At 25.6% G+C, this 16,776-nt stretch overlaps 1 protein-coding gene across 1 annotated transcript in view; it reads right to left on the bottom strand.

Annotated features, from left to right (window-relative positions):
• dym (dymeclin) overlaps positions 1-16,776 on the bottom strand; it is a 92,350-nt gene that overhangs the window by 30,236 nt on the left and 45,338 nt on the right. Inside the window, exon 14 of the mRNA XM_051093342.1 lies at positions 6,062-6,167. Within this exon, the coding sequence (XP_050949299.1) occupies positions 6,062-6,167 (106 nt within the window). The remainder of the gene's footprint in view (positions 1-6,061; positions 6,168-16,776) is intronic.

The following is a 16,776-nucleotide window of genomic DNA, read 5'->3' as shown; positions in this document are numbered from 1 at the left end:
TACTAAAATAACTAAAAATGAAATAAAAATGATTAAAAACTACTTGGATATATTTTTTAAAAATGACAAAAACAACAAAATTCCCAAAATTTGAAACAAAATATAAAAATAAAAACTTATTCGAAATATGACTAAAAACCTTAATAGCATCTTAATGATGAGCAGCAGTGTGAAACATCCCAGCGCAGAACATCTCCGAGACTCAAAGGAACGTGACGAGACGCCACATATGTGCTGCAATTCCAATTAACACTGAGATCCATTAAACACACACACATTTACACATTTATGTGCAAACACATCTAACACACATCATTAAATATGTGCTGCCCAAAAATGAGGTCACATGTCTGTGTGGAAATTTCTCTTCATTACAATCACAGCTTATTACTCATTTATATTTACCACAGCACCTGGTGACATTTTTCCACATGAACACTAAAAATAATTTAGTTATTCATTATTTTCTACCCAATTAAACAGACTTTTTGCTGCTATAGCTTCAGGAAAATATGTAAATTCACATATGAAGCCAGCAGAAATGACTTCAAGTTACTGTGTGTGGTCAAAAAAATTCTGAAAGATATCCGTTTCATCGGATGTTATAAAAGATCTGTATGTACAGACACACACATCTGCATCAGTTCCCATAGATTGAAGGAAATCCCATGGCGATAACAGTGACAGCAGACAAAAACAGTGTGTGCGCGAATGTTGTTTGTCTTCTAAGATATGACAAAGGAAAGGCTCGCAAAATCACATGTAGTCTAAACTGGTGCTTGATAACTGCTGTTTAGGACATCCTTCCCATAAAACTCTGAGAAACAGACAGAAAAACACAGAGCAGGAGACCGATTATGCCATTCTACTGAAGAGAAGGCGGTTCTGGGAAAACTGGCTCTGGACGAGCCTCTTAACGCTGCTGCTGCTGCTGGGATAATGTCCTCAAAGTCCGCTTTCACAATAACAACAACAACAACTCAAAAGGCCAAAAAAACACAAAGCACAAAACAAAATCGCTTCCATAAGTGCAATAATGACACTTGAAAACACCCAATGGCACGAGCATTTAATGGACCTGGTTCTAATTGTCACACTACACAGCTAAAATAAAAAATAAAAAAAAAATAAAAAATAAAAAAAAGTCTCTCACATTTTTTAGTTTTAAAATAGCAGTTTATTAGTATGAAGTATTTAAATAACTTTAAATTATAATTATTATTTATCATAATTACTATTTATCATAACTTATGATAATATATAATAAAACATTTAGAATTTAAATAACTACAAATTTTACTCAAATAGCTTATAAAATACACATTTTTAATCATCAGAATAATTTATCATGATTGCTATTTAATTCTCATTATTTATGATCATATATATAATATTTTGAATTTAAATAACTACAACTTTGCATATGAAATTATATATTTTCATATTTTTAATTATAAAAAGTGACTGATTAGTATACATTTTATTTGTTTAATTAACTTCTAAAGCTTCATTAAAGGTCTTGTTTGAATTATTGTTGTTGTTGCTGTTATTATTATTATTTGTCATTATTATAATTTATCATGATTACTATTTCATTATCATATCTGATAAAATATTTAACATTTAAATAACTACTAATTTTACTCAAATAGCCTATGAAATTGTATATTTTTTATATTTTTCAATTATTAAAAAACAATCAATTAGTATTAGTACTTTATTTAACTTTAAAGCTTTAGAGGTCTTGATGGAATTAGTGTTGCTGTTATTATTATTATTATTATTATTTATCATTATTATAATTTATCATGATTGCTTTTTACTTATTATTATATACATAATAAAATATTTGTAATTTAAATAATTATTAATTGTACTCAGTTTATGAAATTATATATTTTTACATTTTTTAATTATAAAAAGTAATTGATTAGTATGAATTTTATTTGTTTAAATGAACTCCTAAAGCCTCATTAGAGGTCTTGAAGAATTTTTTGTTGTTGCTGTTATTATTTTTATTTATCATTATTATAATTATTATATATGTAATAAAATATTTATAATTTAAATAACTACTAATTTTACTAATGTAACTTATGAAATTATCTATTTTTATATTTTATATATCTTTTTTATTAGAACAAGTAATTACTTAGTATTACTTAGTATTTATTTGTTTAATTAACTCCTAAAGCTTCATTAGAGGTCTGGATGGAATTATTATTATTATTGTTATTATTATTATTATTATTATTATTATTATTATTATTATCATTATAATTTATCATGATCACTATTAATTTATCATTATTATATATACATAATAAAATATTTATCATTTAAATAACTTATTTTACTCAAATAACTTATGAAATTATATATTTTTATATTTTTTAATTATTAAAAAATAACTGATTAGTATGAATTTAATTTGTTTAAACAACTTCTAAAGCTTCATTAGAGGTCTTGATGGAATTATTGTTGTTGCTGTTATTATTGTTATTTAACATTATTATAATTTATCATGATTACTATTTATTTATCATTATTTATTATTATATATAATAAAATATTTACTAATATATTTCACTCAAATAACTTATAAACAATTCAGAGCTTGTGATGCCATATTAACAAACAAATTAACTGATTAGTAATTGAGTAGTATAAATTTTGCTTGTTTAAATAACTTACAAGTTTCATTAGACATCTTGATGGCATTATTATTATTATTATTATTATTAATATATTAATAAAAAGCAAAACATTAATAATAATAACAAAATTGATTTTTAAAAACATAATATTTTAATTTATTAAAATTAATTTGATTACTATGGATTTTATTTGATAAACATTTTAAGATCTTCTGATTCAAGATGGCACAAAGATAAATCAAACGACTCTGGGTGTTTAAACATGCTCTCAAAAACTACAAGTAAAACTCGTAAACGAAGGCCGCAGTGCTCTGTTTGTTTTTTTGTGGGCAGGTTATGTCGAGTCATCGTTTGAGTGGAAGTGCGCTGGAAACTGCTGGAAGAGGGAGTGTGAGTGAAGATACTCAGACAGACTGAGAGACAGATGGACAGACGAAGACGAGTAGATGTGAATGGAAGGAGAGGGAGACACAAAGCAGGGCTGTGGGGCTTAATCAGGACAGCAGACAGCAGTCTGACCCACCCAGACACACAGCAGACATCTGCAAGGCTCCGGCCTCAGGCTGTTTGTGGAGCAAACACACACACAGACAAACTGAAGACTCCCCATCATCTCACACACATCATTTACATCCCTATTGTCCCACACAGCCCACCCCCTCCCTAGGGAGCATCAGAGCAGGTTGGCTGCTGCCCTCTGGGGTCAAGCCCACTGACCTAAAAGACCTCCAGAAACAGCCACTCCCCCTTTCCTCCAAGCCCCGCCCCTCCCTTTATGTCTCCTATGTGTCTTTATGTCTAGAAGGACTGTCTGCTGTCTGGAGACACACACACACGCATTTAGGCATGTCTTTATGGAGACTGAGCACTAACGAAACTCTAAGATCATGTCAAGTTTGCTGTTTACGCCTGGTTTTAACATCCAATGATCCAATCACAGGCCGAGGCCAAAGCAAGCATGTATTGGCAGGGCTTAACACTCACCTGCCTCCCAATTAATCACACTTGATTACTACCCATTCAAATAACTACTAATTTTACTCAGTTAAACTAAACTGAACATGGTAGCAAAATTATTAGTAGTAGTAGTACTTTTATTTTTTATTATTTTTTTATTTTTTATTACTACATTTTATATTTACGCATTTTTATATTTACAATAATAAAATAAAATCTCACTCATAAACACTTCATCACAGCTAATGGCATATTAACAACGAATGCATAACAATAATAATAATAAGTATATAATAACATATAAATATAAAGTAATTTATATATATTTTTAAATAATTAATCATACTTGATTACTACTCATTTAAATAATATATTTAAATAATATTATTTTTTAATTAGTAGTGCTTATTTTTTATTATTATATTTAACATTTGTTAAATATTATATATATATATATATATATATAATAAAAAAAATAATACTATTTATATTTTAAACATTCCAATAAATGCTGAATATAATTTATTGTGCAACTAAAATACCACATCTTAAATCACAAGATTTTTTTGGCATAAAACCAAGAATTATTCATTAATTGCTTACTCTTTTGAAACCATATTATTATTACTGCTATTGTTGTTTTTAAATTAATTAATAGCAATAATAATAATATTATTATTATTAATAATAAAAATGTTTGGCATATAACTGTGAATTATTTATTATTCGCTAACCGTTTTGAAACCATATTATTACTATTATTATTATTATTGCTGTTGTTTTTGCTGTTGTTGTTGTTAAATTAATTAATAGCAAAAATAATAATAATATTATTATTATTAATAATAAAAATGTTTGGCATATAACTGTGAATTATTTATTATTCGCTAACCGTTTTGAAACCATATTATTACTATTATTATTATTATTATTGCTGTTGTTTTTGCTGTTGTTGTTGTTAAATTAATTAATAGCAAAAATAATAATAATATTATTATTATTAATAATAAAAATGTTTGCATATAACTGTGAATTATTTATTATTCGCTAACCGTTTTGAAACCATATTATTACTATTATTATTATTATTGCTGTTGTTTTTGCTGTTTTTGTTGTTAAATTAATTAATAGCAAAAATAATAATAATATTATTATTATTAATAATAAAAATGTTTGCATATAACTGTGAATTATTTATTATTCGTTAACTGTTTTGAAACCATATTATTATTATTATTATTATTATTATTATTATTTATTATTATTGTTATTGCTGTTGTTGTTTTTGCTGTTGTTGTTAAATTGATTAATAGCAATAATAATAATAATAATATATTTTATTATTATTATTTAAACAATATAAATAATAATATTTTACTTTTATGCATTTTTATATTTACAAACAAAAGGATTTTACTTTTTTCCAAGTACACTAGGTTTTTAAATATTTCTATTTCAAATTGTATTTTTTTTAATAATCATGGAATTATTTATAGTTTAAACACTGTAATAATTACCAGATATTATTTATTGCACAACTAAAATACCACATCATAAGCAATCTTAAATCATAAGCTAATTTTTTGGCATATAACTGTGAATTATTTATTATTCACTAACTGTTTTGAAACCATATTATTATTACTTTTAGTATTGTTATTGCTGTTAAATTAATTAAGAGCAATAATAATAATAATAATAATAATAATAATTTTTATTATTATCATTTAAACAATATAAATAATCATATTTTAAATGTATGCATTTTCTATATTTACAAACATTAGAATTTTATTTATTTGAATACAAAAAGTACACTAGGTTTTTAAATATTTCTGCTTCAAATAATTATTTAATAATTATGAAATTATTTATAGTTTAAACAATGAGTAAAATACAAAAAGCATTTTACTGAGTAACCAAAATCCCAATAATAACCAGAAAATAATGTGTCAATAATGTAGGATTTTTACTTATAAAAAGGTCGAATGCACCAGGACTCTTATTTTGAAAATTCGTTACTACCATCAGCTGTTTATTCAGATGAGGGAGATAAAATATGCACTTTTACCGCTGTCTAAAACATATTTTAATATTACCTCTAAGAAAACATGATCATAATTCATCAGCAATAAATCATAAGCAATTTTCTGCACAAATGCACAGTATTCATTGACTGTAATCTGTAGGATGTAGGATGTGCAATAGCGGCTCGTTTTTACTTTTACTCACTCAGCAGTCATATGTTTTTTAAAATAAATCAGACTTTTGACATCTAATAATTAAGCTGTATTGCAAAACCTCTTCAAACATTTGTTGTTGTACCATTTAGGACGTTCTATAACATTAAATGTGAAATCAAACTGAATTAAAGACTTATGAATCAGTGTGAATCAGTGAATTGACTCACACTGACTCACAGTGAACTGATTCAAAAAGTGACTCACATAGTCGGGCAGAGCGGTTCTGTCGTCTGCTCCCAGAGGCCCACGCAACGACTGGGTCGCCTGCTCCAGAACTTTATTGTGCTTCTTTGACAGCAGAGCAAACAAACTGAAAAGCAAAGACAGAAAGAGAGTTAGAACCACAAAAACTTTCTTGATTTCTTGATTGTATTTGTCTCATCTGTCACAGTATCAAAACAGCGTGTCACTGTGATGAACGACGCTGTCGCAGCACGGCTGCGTTTGTTTTGCCCAGCAGATTTCAGACGTGTAAGATTGAAATCTGCACATCTGGCTACAAGACCAAGAGTCACCGCGGAGAAAGCGCAACACTGCCCATGCTAAAACTGTTCATGAATATGCTAAGACACCTTGTTTTGGAAAAAATTGACATGCATCCTTCCTGGAAGCAATCCCACAATGCATTGTGTAGAGATCAGAGAAAGATGACAGACAAAGCAGGAGAAATTTCTAACAAATACACTTGCATTTCATTCAAAACTGTCTATTAAAAAAATTGTGTAATTAAAAACAGATTACCTCTGTGTGCTATGTATTGCTATGTAATGCTAATTAATGCTGAACATCAAATGCCAAACTACTGAAACCAATTGTATTTTAGTATTATACTATTATAATGTATATATATATATTTTAAATATATATTTAATTTTAATTAAATCTTTTATCATATATATATTTTTTAAATCTTGCTATCTAAGTTTAATTTGTACTTTTATATTATTTATATTATTATATTATTACTCATATTTTAAATTAGCTTCTACTTTTATATTTTTAGTTTAATTTTAGTAATTTTGTTGTGCTTTTAATATTTTATGCAATTTTTAAAATATTTTTATTTAGCTTTAATAGTTCTACAAATGCCAAACTACTGAAACCAGTTTTATTTTAGTATTATACTATTATAGTATATATTAATTTTTTTAAATATATTTTTAATTTTCATTTAAATTTTAGTATCATATTTTTAGTTTTTTTTTATAGTTTTTTAAAATCTTTATATAAAGATTTTTTTTATGTTAATTATATTATTATAGTATTCTTAGTATTTTAAATCAGCTTTTACTTTTGTTTTCAGTTTCATTTTAATTTTAGTAACTTTGCTGTGTTTTTAATATTTTATGCAATTTTTTAATATTTTTAAAAATATTTCTATTTAGCTTTCATTTTAATTATGTTTTTAATAGTTCTACACGTCAAACTACTGAAACCAGTTTTATTTTAGTATTATACTATTATAGTATATTCTTTTTTAAATACATTTTTTATTTTCATTTTAATTTTAGTATCACATTTTTAATTTTTTTTTTTTATTTTTATAGTTTTTTAAAATCTTGCTATAACTTTAATTGATATTTTTAGATTATTTATATTATTATAGTATTATTAGTATTTTAAATTAGCTTTTATTTTTACATTTTTAGTTTTATTTTAATTTTAGTAATTTTGTTGTGCTTTTAATATTTTATGCAATTTTTTAATATTTTTAAAATATTTCTATTTAGCTTTCATTTTAATTATGTTTTAAATGCCATTCTACAAATGCCAAACTACTGAAAACAGTATTTATTTTACTGAAACCATATATTTTATATATATATATATATATATATATATATATATATATATCATTATATTGGCTTTTATTTTTGTATTTCCAGTTTAATTTTAATTTTAGTATCCAATTTAATTTAAATTATTATTTTTTTGTATTTCTATTTCATTTTAATTATGTTTTTTAATTAGTTTTATTTCACTTCAATCTTTTTTCAGTTATTTGCCAAGCCATTATTTCTAATTTCCAAGATTTTTTTAAGGTTTAATTAAATTTTAAATAATGTTTATATTTTATTTTATTTTATTTTAATTAACAAATATGTTTTAATAGTTTTAGTTAATGTTAATAACCCTGACTGTTATTAACTCGACCGAGTCGAGTCGTTGCTTGTCGCTGATTAGGATCCATGACGGCTATAACAGTCACACAGGCAGTTCGCTTGCTTTTGTAACTGTGCTCTGGTTTCTGAGCTCTTTTAATGAAGCTTAGGTTTGTACAGTATGTAATTTGGGTCAGAGTTTTCTCTCAGGTCTGGGCATGAGGGCTGGATCAGAAAAACCTCCAGACTTGAGTTTCTCTTAGAAGTTTTTCAAATTCAGCTTGACACAAAAATGGGTCATATTTTAGACAAAAGACGAGGACAGCATGAATTTCAGAAGCATTTCTGCCTTGGTCTGGGAGTTAAAATAAACAACAGAAACCAGGCTAAAAGTTTCCTGCAACTTAATTTAATCAAAAGTCTCCGTCAAGACTGCGTTGCCTAATTCCAAAACACCCTGACATTAACCAGTGCTGTTTTAGTTGAATAAAACTAAAATTCGTTTTCATTAATTGAAATAAGTATGAAAAAATATATAAATATTAAAAAATCTTAACTAAAAAAAAAAAAAAATAAGAAATTAGAAATGTTGGCTTGGCAACTAAATTAAATAATAATAATAATAATAATAATAATAATAATAATAATAATAAAAATTACAAACCACAACAAAATTACTAATACCGCTAAAAAAAAAAAAAATGAAAGTTATAAAGTTATAAAGTAAAATTATTCAAGTCCCCGAATGAGCGTACTTTTCTACTTGCTTTGCAACAGTAAGTTAAAAATGTATTGACTAAAATTGCTAAAAAAAAAAAAAAAAAAAGAAAAGCTAAATAGAAAAAAAATACAAATGACAGAGTGAAAATAAATAAATCATTTTATTAAAATAAAAAAAATTGTGAAAAATTGCGAATTGTGAAAAAAATTAAATACTATAATACCATAAAAAACTAAATAAACAAAATACAAAATACATTAAAATGATACAATTTTTTAAAATTAACATCATAAAAATACTAAAATCTTTTCTGTTAAAATCTTACTAAAAAGTCCCTGAGTAAGCATACTTTTCTACTTGCTTTGCAACATTAAGTTAAAAAATAAAATAAAATATTTACATTATATATATATATAATATAATATAATATAATATAATATAATATAATATATATATATATATATATATATATATATATATTAAATACTATAACACTATATAAATAAACAGATTTCAAAAGCTTGCTTGGCAATACTAAGTTAAAAGTTTATCAATTAAATTTGCTAAAACAAAAAAAGGTAAATAGAAATAAATAAGTATAAATACATATAAAAACTAAAAAATGACAATTTTTAAAATAAATTGAAAAACATTTAAATATTAAATACTACAATATCATACAAATAATCAGATTTCAAAGCTTGCTTGGCAACATTAAGTTCAACATTAAAAAAAAAAGTAAATTTAAAAAAAGCTAATAAGAAATAAAAAAAAAAAAAAAAAAAAAAAAAAATGAAGTGAAAATAAATTGAAATAAAAAATATTAATTATTAAATACTACAACACTATATAAAATAAACAGATTTCAAAAACTTGCTCGGCAAAAATGTTTTAACTAAAATTCCTAAAACAAACAAGTATAAATAAATAAAATATTAAATACTACAATACCATAAAAACATATGATAAAAATCCCCAAAACTTTTCTGACAAAATCTTACTGAACAAGCTCTTGAATGAGCATTTTCTACTTGTATTAAAACCAGGACACTCCTCGTATTTTACACTATTGAAGAAAATACAAGCAGGACTTTCCCACTGGGCTTGTTGCAGTGCATTCCGGGATTGTCCCATGCCGTCTAGGTAGGCAGCTTACTAGGTCGTCATGTCGAAAGTCACAAATCATACTCGCATGCATACATATACCCACATTAACACCTTTCTGACCTGCTTTCCACCTAGTAAGTGCATGTGGTAATAGCCAGGCTGAGACGAGCCAATCGGACGCCTTGTATGTTAAAGGCAGAATTAAACATGAATCATGGGTAATGAGTTCCCTCACTATGGTGACCTTCAAATCCTTCCTGACTGCCTAAGTGTGTGTGAGTGAAAGACAATGGAAGTGCTGCACATGTGGGCTGATGGAGAGCAGCAGGCATGATGGGAAGGATTAATGCGTCTCATACTGATGACCTCATCCATCAATAAAGGACGGCACATGCTTTGAGCTCTAACTGTATGAATGTCATATAACACACACACTTATTTCTCTTCCATCCACTCTCATAATCCTTGAGTATGTTTGGATTTGCATACTATCTTTGCATACTATGTTAAAGATGGATGCAAAAAGAAAACACGGATGCATAAAATAATGTGTTTTATTACCTGTGCATTGTAAATCCAGCATACTGCACTTATGCACATCAACAATCTGAGTGTGACGGCTAATAGTCTTAATGCAACACAAATGCTGCTGTGCCAATAATTTCAGTCATGGATTATCATTATGACAGCTAAACATCTTGCGTCATGGAGAAAAAAACATGTCTTTATAGTTTGTGTCAAATCACATCTGTGTGTCACATCTGCTGTGAAACCCTATCCTCCAAAATACACCCGCACATTTACACACAAAAAAATATGAGTGATTATTCCAGCATACATTATACTTTTTGTTTATATTTTGAATTATATTTTATTTTTCTATTTTCTGTTTTCATTTTTGGTTACATTTTAGTTTTAGCCTGATGTTAAGTGGTTTTGTTACTGTACTAAAACTAAACATTATTTTCATTAACTGAAATAAAGCTGACATAAAATATTAGTATGAAATAAATAACTTTAAAATTAGAAAACTTAAATGCAAGCTTGCACGACAACATTAAATTAATAATTTACTAACTAAATTTAAAAAAAAGTTAAATAGAATTATAAAAAAAAAAAAAAAAATGAAAAAAAGTGAATATAAATAAAAACAAAACAAAAAAGTAAATACTACAATACTATATAAATAATCAGATTTAAAGTTTGCTTGGCAACATTAAGCTAAAAATGTATTAACTATCATTGCTTAAACTAAATAGAATTATATTAAAAAAATGAAAATGAAAATGTAATTAAATAAATTTAAATAAATACTACAATACTATATCAATAATTTGATTTCGAAAGCTTGCCTGGCAGCATTAAGCTAAAAAAATGTATTAACTGAAATTCCTTAAAAAATAAATCTAGATAGAATTATTATTTAAAAAAAAAAATAAATAAATAAATTAAATTAAATGTAATATACTATATAAATAATTAGATTTCAAAAGCTTGCTTGGCAGCATTAAGTTAAAAATTTATTTAAATTTGCTAAAACAAAATCTAAAAAAAAAAAAAAAGAAAAATCTAAACAGAAATATAAAAAAACTAAAAATGACAAAAAATATAAATAAATCAAAACTTAAATGAAATGAAATGAAACGAAATTAAATTAAATTACATAAATACTACAATGCCATATAAATTATCAGATTTCAAAAGCTTGCTTGCCAACATTAAGCTTAAAATTTACTTAAATTTAAAAAATTGCTTAAAAAATAAAGCTAAATAGAACTATAAAAAAAGACAAAAAGTGAAAATAAATAAAAATAAACAAATATTAAATACTACAATACAATACAAATAATCAAATTTCAAAAGCTTGACTGGCAGCATTAAGTTAAAAATGTAACTAAAATTGCTACAACAAAAAAAATCTAAATAGAAATATAAAAAACTAAAAGTGCTGAAATGTAAATAAATCAAAACCTAAAATTAAATTAAATTAAATTAAATACTACAATGCTAAATAAATGATCAGATTTCATAAGCTTGCTTGGCAACATTAAGCTAAAAATTTATTTAAAATGTAAAAATTGCTTAAATAAAGCTAAATAGAATTATAACAAAAATAAAAATGACAAAAGGTGAAAATAAAAAAAAATAAACAAATATTAAATACTACAATACAATATAAATAATCAGTTTTCAAAAGCTTGATTGGCAGCATTAAGTTAAAAATGTAACTAAAATTGCTAAAACAAAAAAAATCTAAATAGAAATATAAAAAACTAAAAGTGCTAAAATGTAAATGAATCAAAACTTAAAATTAAATTAAATTAAATTAAATTAAATTAAATTAAATTAAATTAAATTAAATTAAATTAAATACTACAATGCTAAATAAATTATCAGATTTCAAAAGCTTGCTTGGCAACATTAAGCTAAAAATTTATTTACATTTTAAAAATTGTTTAAATAAAGTTAAATAGAATTATAAAAAAATAAAAATGACAAAAAGTGAAAATAAAAAAATAAACAAATATTAAATACTACAATACAATATAATCAGATTTTAAAAGCTTGATTGGCAACATTAAGTTTAAAATAAATTTGTTAAATAAAATTTCTAAAAATAAATAAAAAAAAAAGCTGAATAAAATATAAAAATGTTTAGTTACATTAAGTTTAAAATAAATTTGTTAACTAAACTTTCAAAAATAAATTAAATAAATTAAAAAAACTAAATAGAAATATAAAAAAAAATAAAAAAGAGAAAATAAATAAAATAAAATACTACAATGCCATATAAATAATCAGATTTGAGTGATTTAGTAAAATTCTAGTAATTCTTTTGTGTTTTTTATGTTTCTTAGGTTTTTTATGTCCATGTACTTTTAGTTTATTTTTATTTATTTTATTCAGTGTTATTTTATTACTGCAACAAACTAAACCAAAATGACAAAATGAAGTTAAAAGTTTTTGTATATTTCGTTTCAAGCAATGCAATTTATTTATTTATTTTTCTGGGTTGTAGTTTTTGTTAACGATAACCTTAACGATAACAAAAATCACAACCATGATGCTAGCTTGTTGCCAAACGGTTGCTAGGGCATACTACTTTTTTCACCCTTTTTATGCTTAAAATGATGCAACACCCATCCTCAAAAACACAGGATTTGAGGAAATCATTCATGTGCAAACACTGAAGTTTAAAGTATACGCAACAGTAACAGTAACAGCAACAGCGCTGCTCGACTTAGCAAACACCACGCAAACAGGAAAACAAATCGGAACATAAATATTATCATCCCGCTCTGCTCTTATTATCAACCGTTTCCTCTGAAGCAAACAAGCAGCCCACAAACACGAAGCAGAAAGTCCACGTCAACGACAACGTCAAACATCCCACGATTATTATTTTGTAAAGACGCCGAGGACTCGTTGGATCTGAGGTTATAGATTGATCTGTATTTATTTTGGGGTTCAGATGCGTGCGGCGGCAGCAGGAAGGGCAGACAGCGGCGCTCAGAGTGTGTTTATACCAAATGCCATGTCACTGTGACCTACTGAGAGAGTCAGAGCACATTAAATGCCCGCTGGCACACACACAGAACTATCTGTCCGTCTGGTCTGGGTTTTGATCTGTCTGATACACACACACACACACACACACATGCGCTGTCTGGTACTTTCTGTCTAGCTAAATTTGTGTGTCTGTTACGCTCTGTCTGTTCACAGCCAGTTGAAGTGCTTCATTTGGTGTCTGTCGATTTTCCCGTCTCTTTTCTGTCTGTCTGTCTGGAGCAGGTGGCGTTCTCACTGTGCTAATGGGACGCGGCTGCACTTTGTCGACTCTTAAAGCCACTCGGAGCTAAAAATACACCGTCTGTCTCTTCCAACGGGGTCCTTCAGTGCACCTGGGCTTTTAACACACACAAACACACGCAAACACACACACAGCCAATGCTAATATATGCAAGTGTGTGTTTCTCTCAGTGTGGTTTGAGATTATATCATGCTGCTGACATATTAGCAGGTCTATTAAATCAGGTGTGTGTAACTGACCGGCTTTTTGGACAGAACTTGTGTGGTTCTGTTGTTTTTTGAAATAAAATAAAATAAAATAAAACAAATTTAAAATAAAATATAAAAATAATAAATGTACATAAAATTAAATAAAAAAATTAAAATGAGATAAAATTAAATTAAAGGTTAAATAAAATAAAATTAAATTAAAAAATTAAATTCAATAAAAAATTAAATTAAATATAAAAATAATACATTTAAATTAAATTAAATTAAAAATAAAATGAGATAAAGTGAAATTAAATGTTAAATAACATAAAATTAAAATAAAATTAATAAAATAAAAATAAAATATTTAAAATAAAATTAAAATTAAAATAAATAATAAAATAAAAACTAAATTAATTAAATTAACAAATTTAAAACTAAAATATAACAAATAATAAAATTACTTAAAAAATTTAAAACAATAAATTACAACAATAACAACAACAACAATATAAAATAAAAAATTCAATAACAGAATATATAAAATGATAATAACATCAATAATAACTAAATAAAACAGATGATATATATATATATATATATATATATATATATATATATATATATATAATATTTTATTGTCATGAAAATATTGCCAAAAATATCTTCATGCTTTTAAAATTAATAGATCTTAAGGTGAACCTGGACATGTTTTTTGTAAAATTCACCCTTTAATATTTAAAACTAGTAAAGCAGGCAGTAATAACTTTATTCATACTTTGTTTGGATGAACTATTCCTTTAAGAGGAATGCTTTATTTTCATCTTTAATGATGATAACAAACTGACAATGTAAAAGAGAAGAAGAAAACAGGAAACTTGGGTAAACACTAGTCTGAAGGTTCTCGTTAAAGTAACAGACCCATCAAACACGTTTAAAGTGCTTTGTCTGACAGGTTTAAGATCAAAACAATCAATGCAGCCTTTAAAATAACAATCAGAATCCATCTTCATCCCAATTAACGCCACTGATCTCAAACGCTCCACTGGGATCCACTCAAACGTCACATTATAAATCCACAGCAGCTACATGAAGATCTCCTGGCTTTCCTGAACATGCTAACAGGACTCATGAGGTTAGGATGAGTTTCTGCTTCAGTCGATAACAGCTCTTTATCGGATAACACTTCCTCAAACCTGAACTTCCTGAATGTTCAGACTAAAGGACCAGATCAAACCGCTGCACAAAGAAATACCAGTTACATACAATTTACATACAGCTCCTGGATATTTATGTGCATGTTTACATAGACTATGCATTGTTTTTAATGATTTTCCAAAAATTTTCTACCCTTGCATATACACTGAATTTAAAATCCAATTTATATATATATTTTTTATTAGTGCAATTAAATTAAATTAAAAGCTTAAAAAAAAATTAAAAGAAAATAAAAAAAAAACACACATATAAAAAAAAACACAAAATATATAAAAACATACATTAAAAAAATAAAAATTACTGACATTTAAAAAAAAACTAACAAAAATAAATTAGTTAACTACAATTACTTAAATTTGACTTGAAATTAAAATGGAAACAGAAAATATATTGATGAAAATATTGAAAAAAACAAACAAACAAACAAAAAAAACCTATAATAGTATCTCAGTGATACTAAAATAACACTGGTAATTAAACAATTAATATTTTTTTTTAAAATAAATATTAATTTAAAAATATATTAATGTTTTATTAATAAAATAAAATTAAATTAAATAAAAAGCCCACAAAAAAATAAACAATAAAATAAAATAAAATACATAAAAATATATACAATATATAAAAATATATTTAAAAATAAAAATTAATAAAAACTACAGACATTAAAAAAAAACTAAGAAAACTAAACTAAAATTACTTAAACTTGACCTAAAATTAAAATGGAAACAGAAAATATAATGATGAAAACACTCAAAATATTAGAAAAAATATTATATAGTATATATATAGTATCTAAGTGGTACTAAAATATCAGTGGTAATTACACAATTAATATTTTGAAATAATTATTAATTTAAAAATGTATTTATAATGCTTTATTAGTACAACAACATATAAAATAAAATAAAACAAAATACTCCAAACAAAATAAATTAATTAAAATAAAATATATAAAAATAAAGACCTTTTAAAAAACGAATACAAATAAATCAGTTAACTAAAATTACTTTAATCTGACCTAAAATTAAAATGGAAACAGAAAATATAACGATGAAAACATTCAAAATATTGACAAAAAAATGTAATAGTATCTTAGTGATATTTATTAGTGCAAGAAAATAAAATTATATTATATTATATTATATTATATTATATTATATTATATTATATTATATTATATATATATATACACACACATATACACACACACACACACACACACACACACACACGTACATACATACATACAGAAAATGTATTTTTTAAGTCTACGCTGGGTTTTTATTGTTGTAAAAACACCTCGGATGTTGAATAACTACTTTAGGTATCCAAACCTATAAAGTCAGAGAATGACAACATTTTGGCATCTTAAGGAAACTCTAAAGTTTAGAGAGTCTGTGTGTGTGTGTGTTTCTCATCTTATCCTGTGGTTTTGCTCTTTTATGGGCAAAGGCCATTCCAGCATCAACATCCCATGACACACAATGAACAAGAAATACAACCACACACACACACACTGATCTGTGTGGTCTGCGTCCAACTCATCTAACGCTGAACTGGCCTCATAACTCTAAATACTTCCTGTCCGCACAGGAAGCAGAATCCTCCAGGCAGCCTGGAGCTATTAAAGTCTTTCAATACCGAACTTTTACAGACACAGAGGCTTCAAAGAGAAACACACAGTGTTCTTACTCATTTCTGAAGCAGCTGGGTGCTATCGACACCCACCACAGGAAACGCATAAACATTAGACGGAAAAACAATATCCT

Source organism: Labeo rohita, chromosome 21 (assembly GCF_022985175.1).
Source record: "Labeo rohita strain BAU-BD-2019 chromosome 21, IGBB_LRoh.1.0, whole genome shotgun sequence".
Taxonomy (NCBI): domain Eukaryota; kingdom Metazoa; phylum Chordata; class Actinopteri; order Cypriniformes; family Cyprinidae; genus Labeo; species Labeo rohita.
This window is presented reverse-complemented; position numbering and strand designations above follow the sequence as displayed.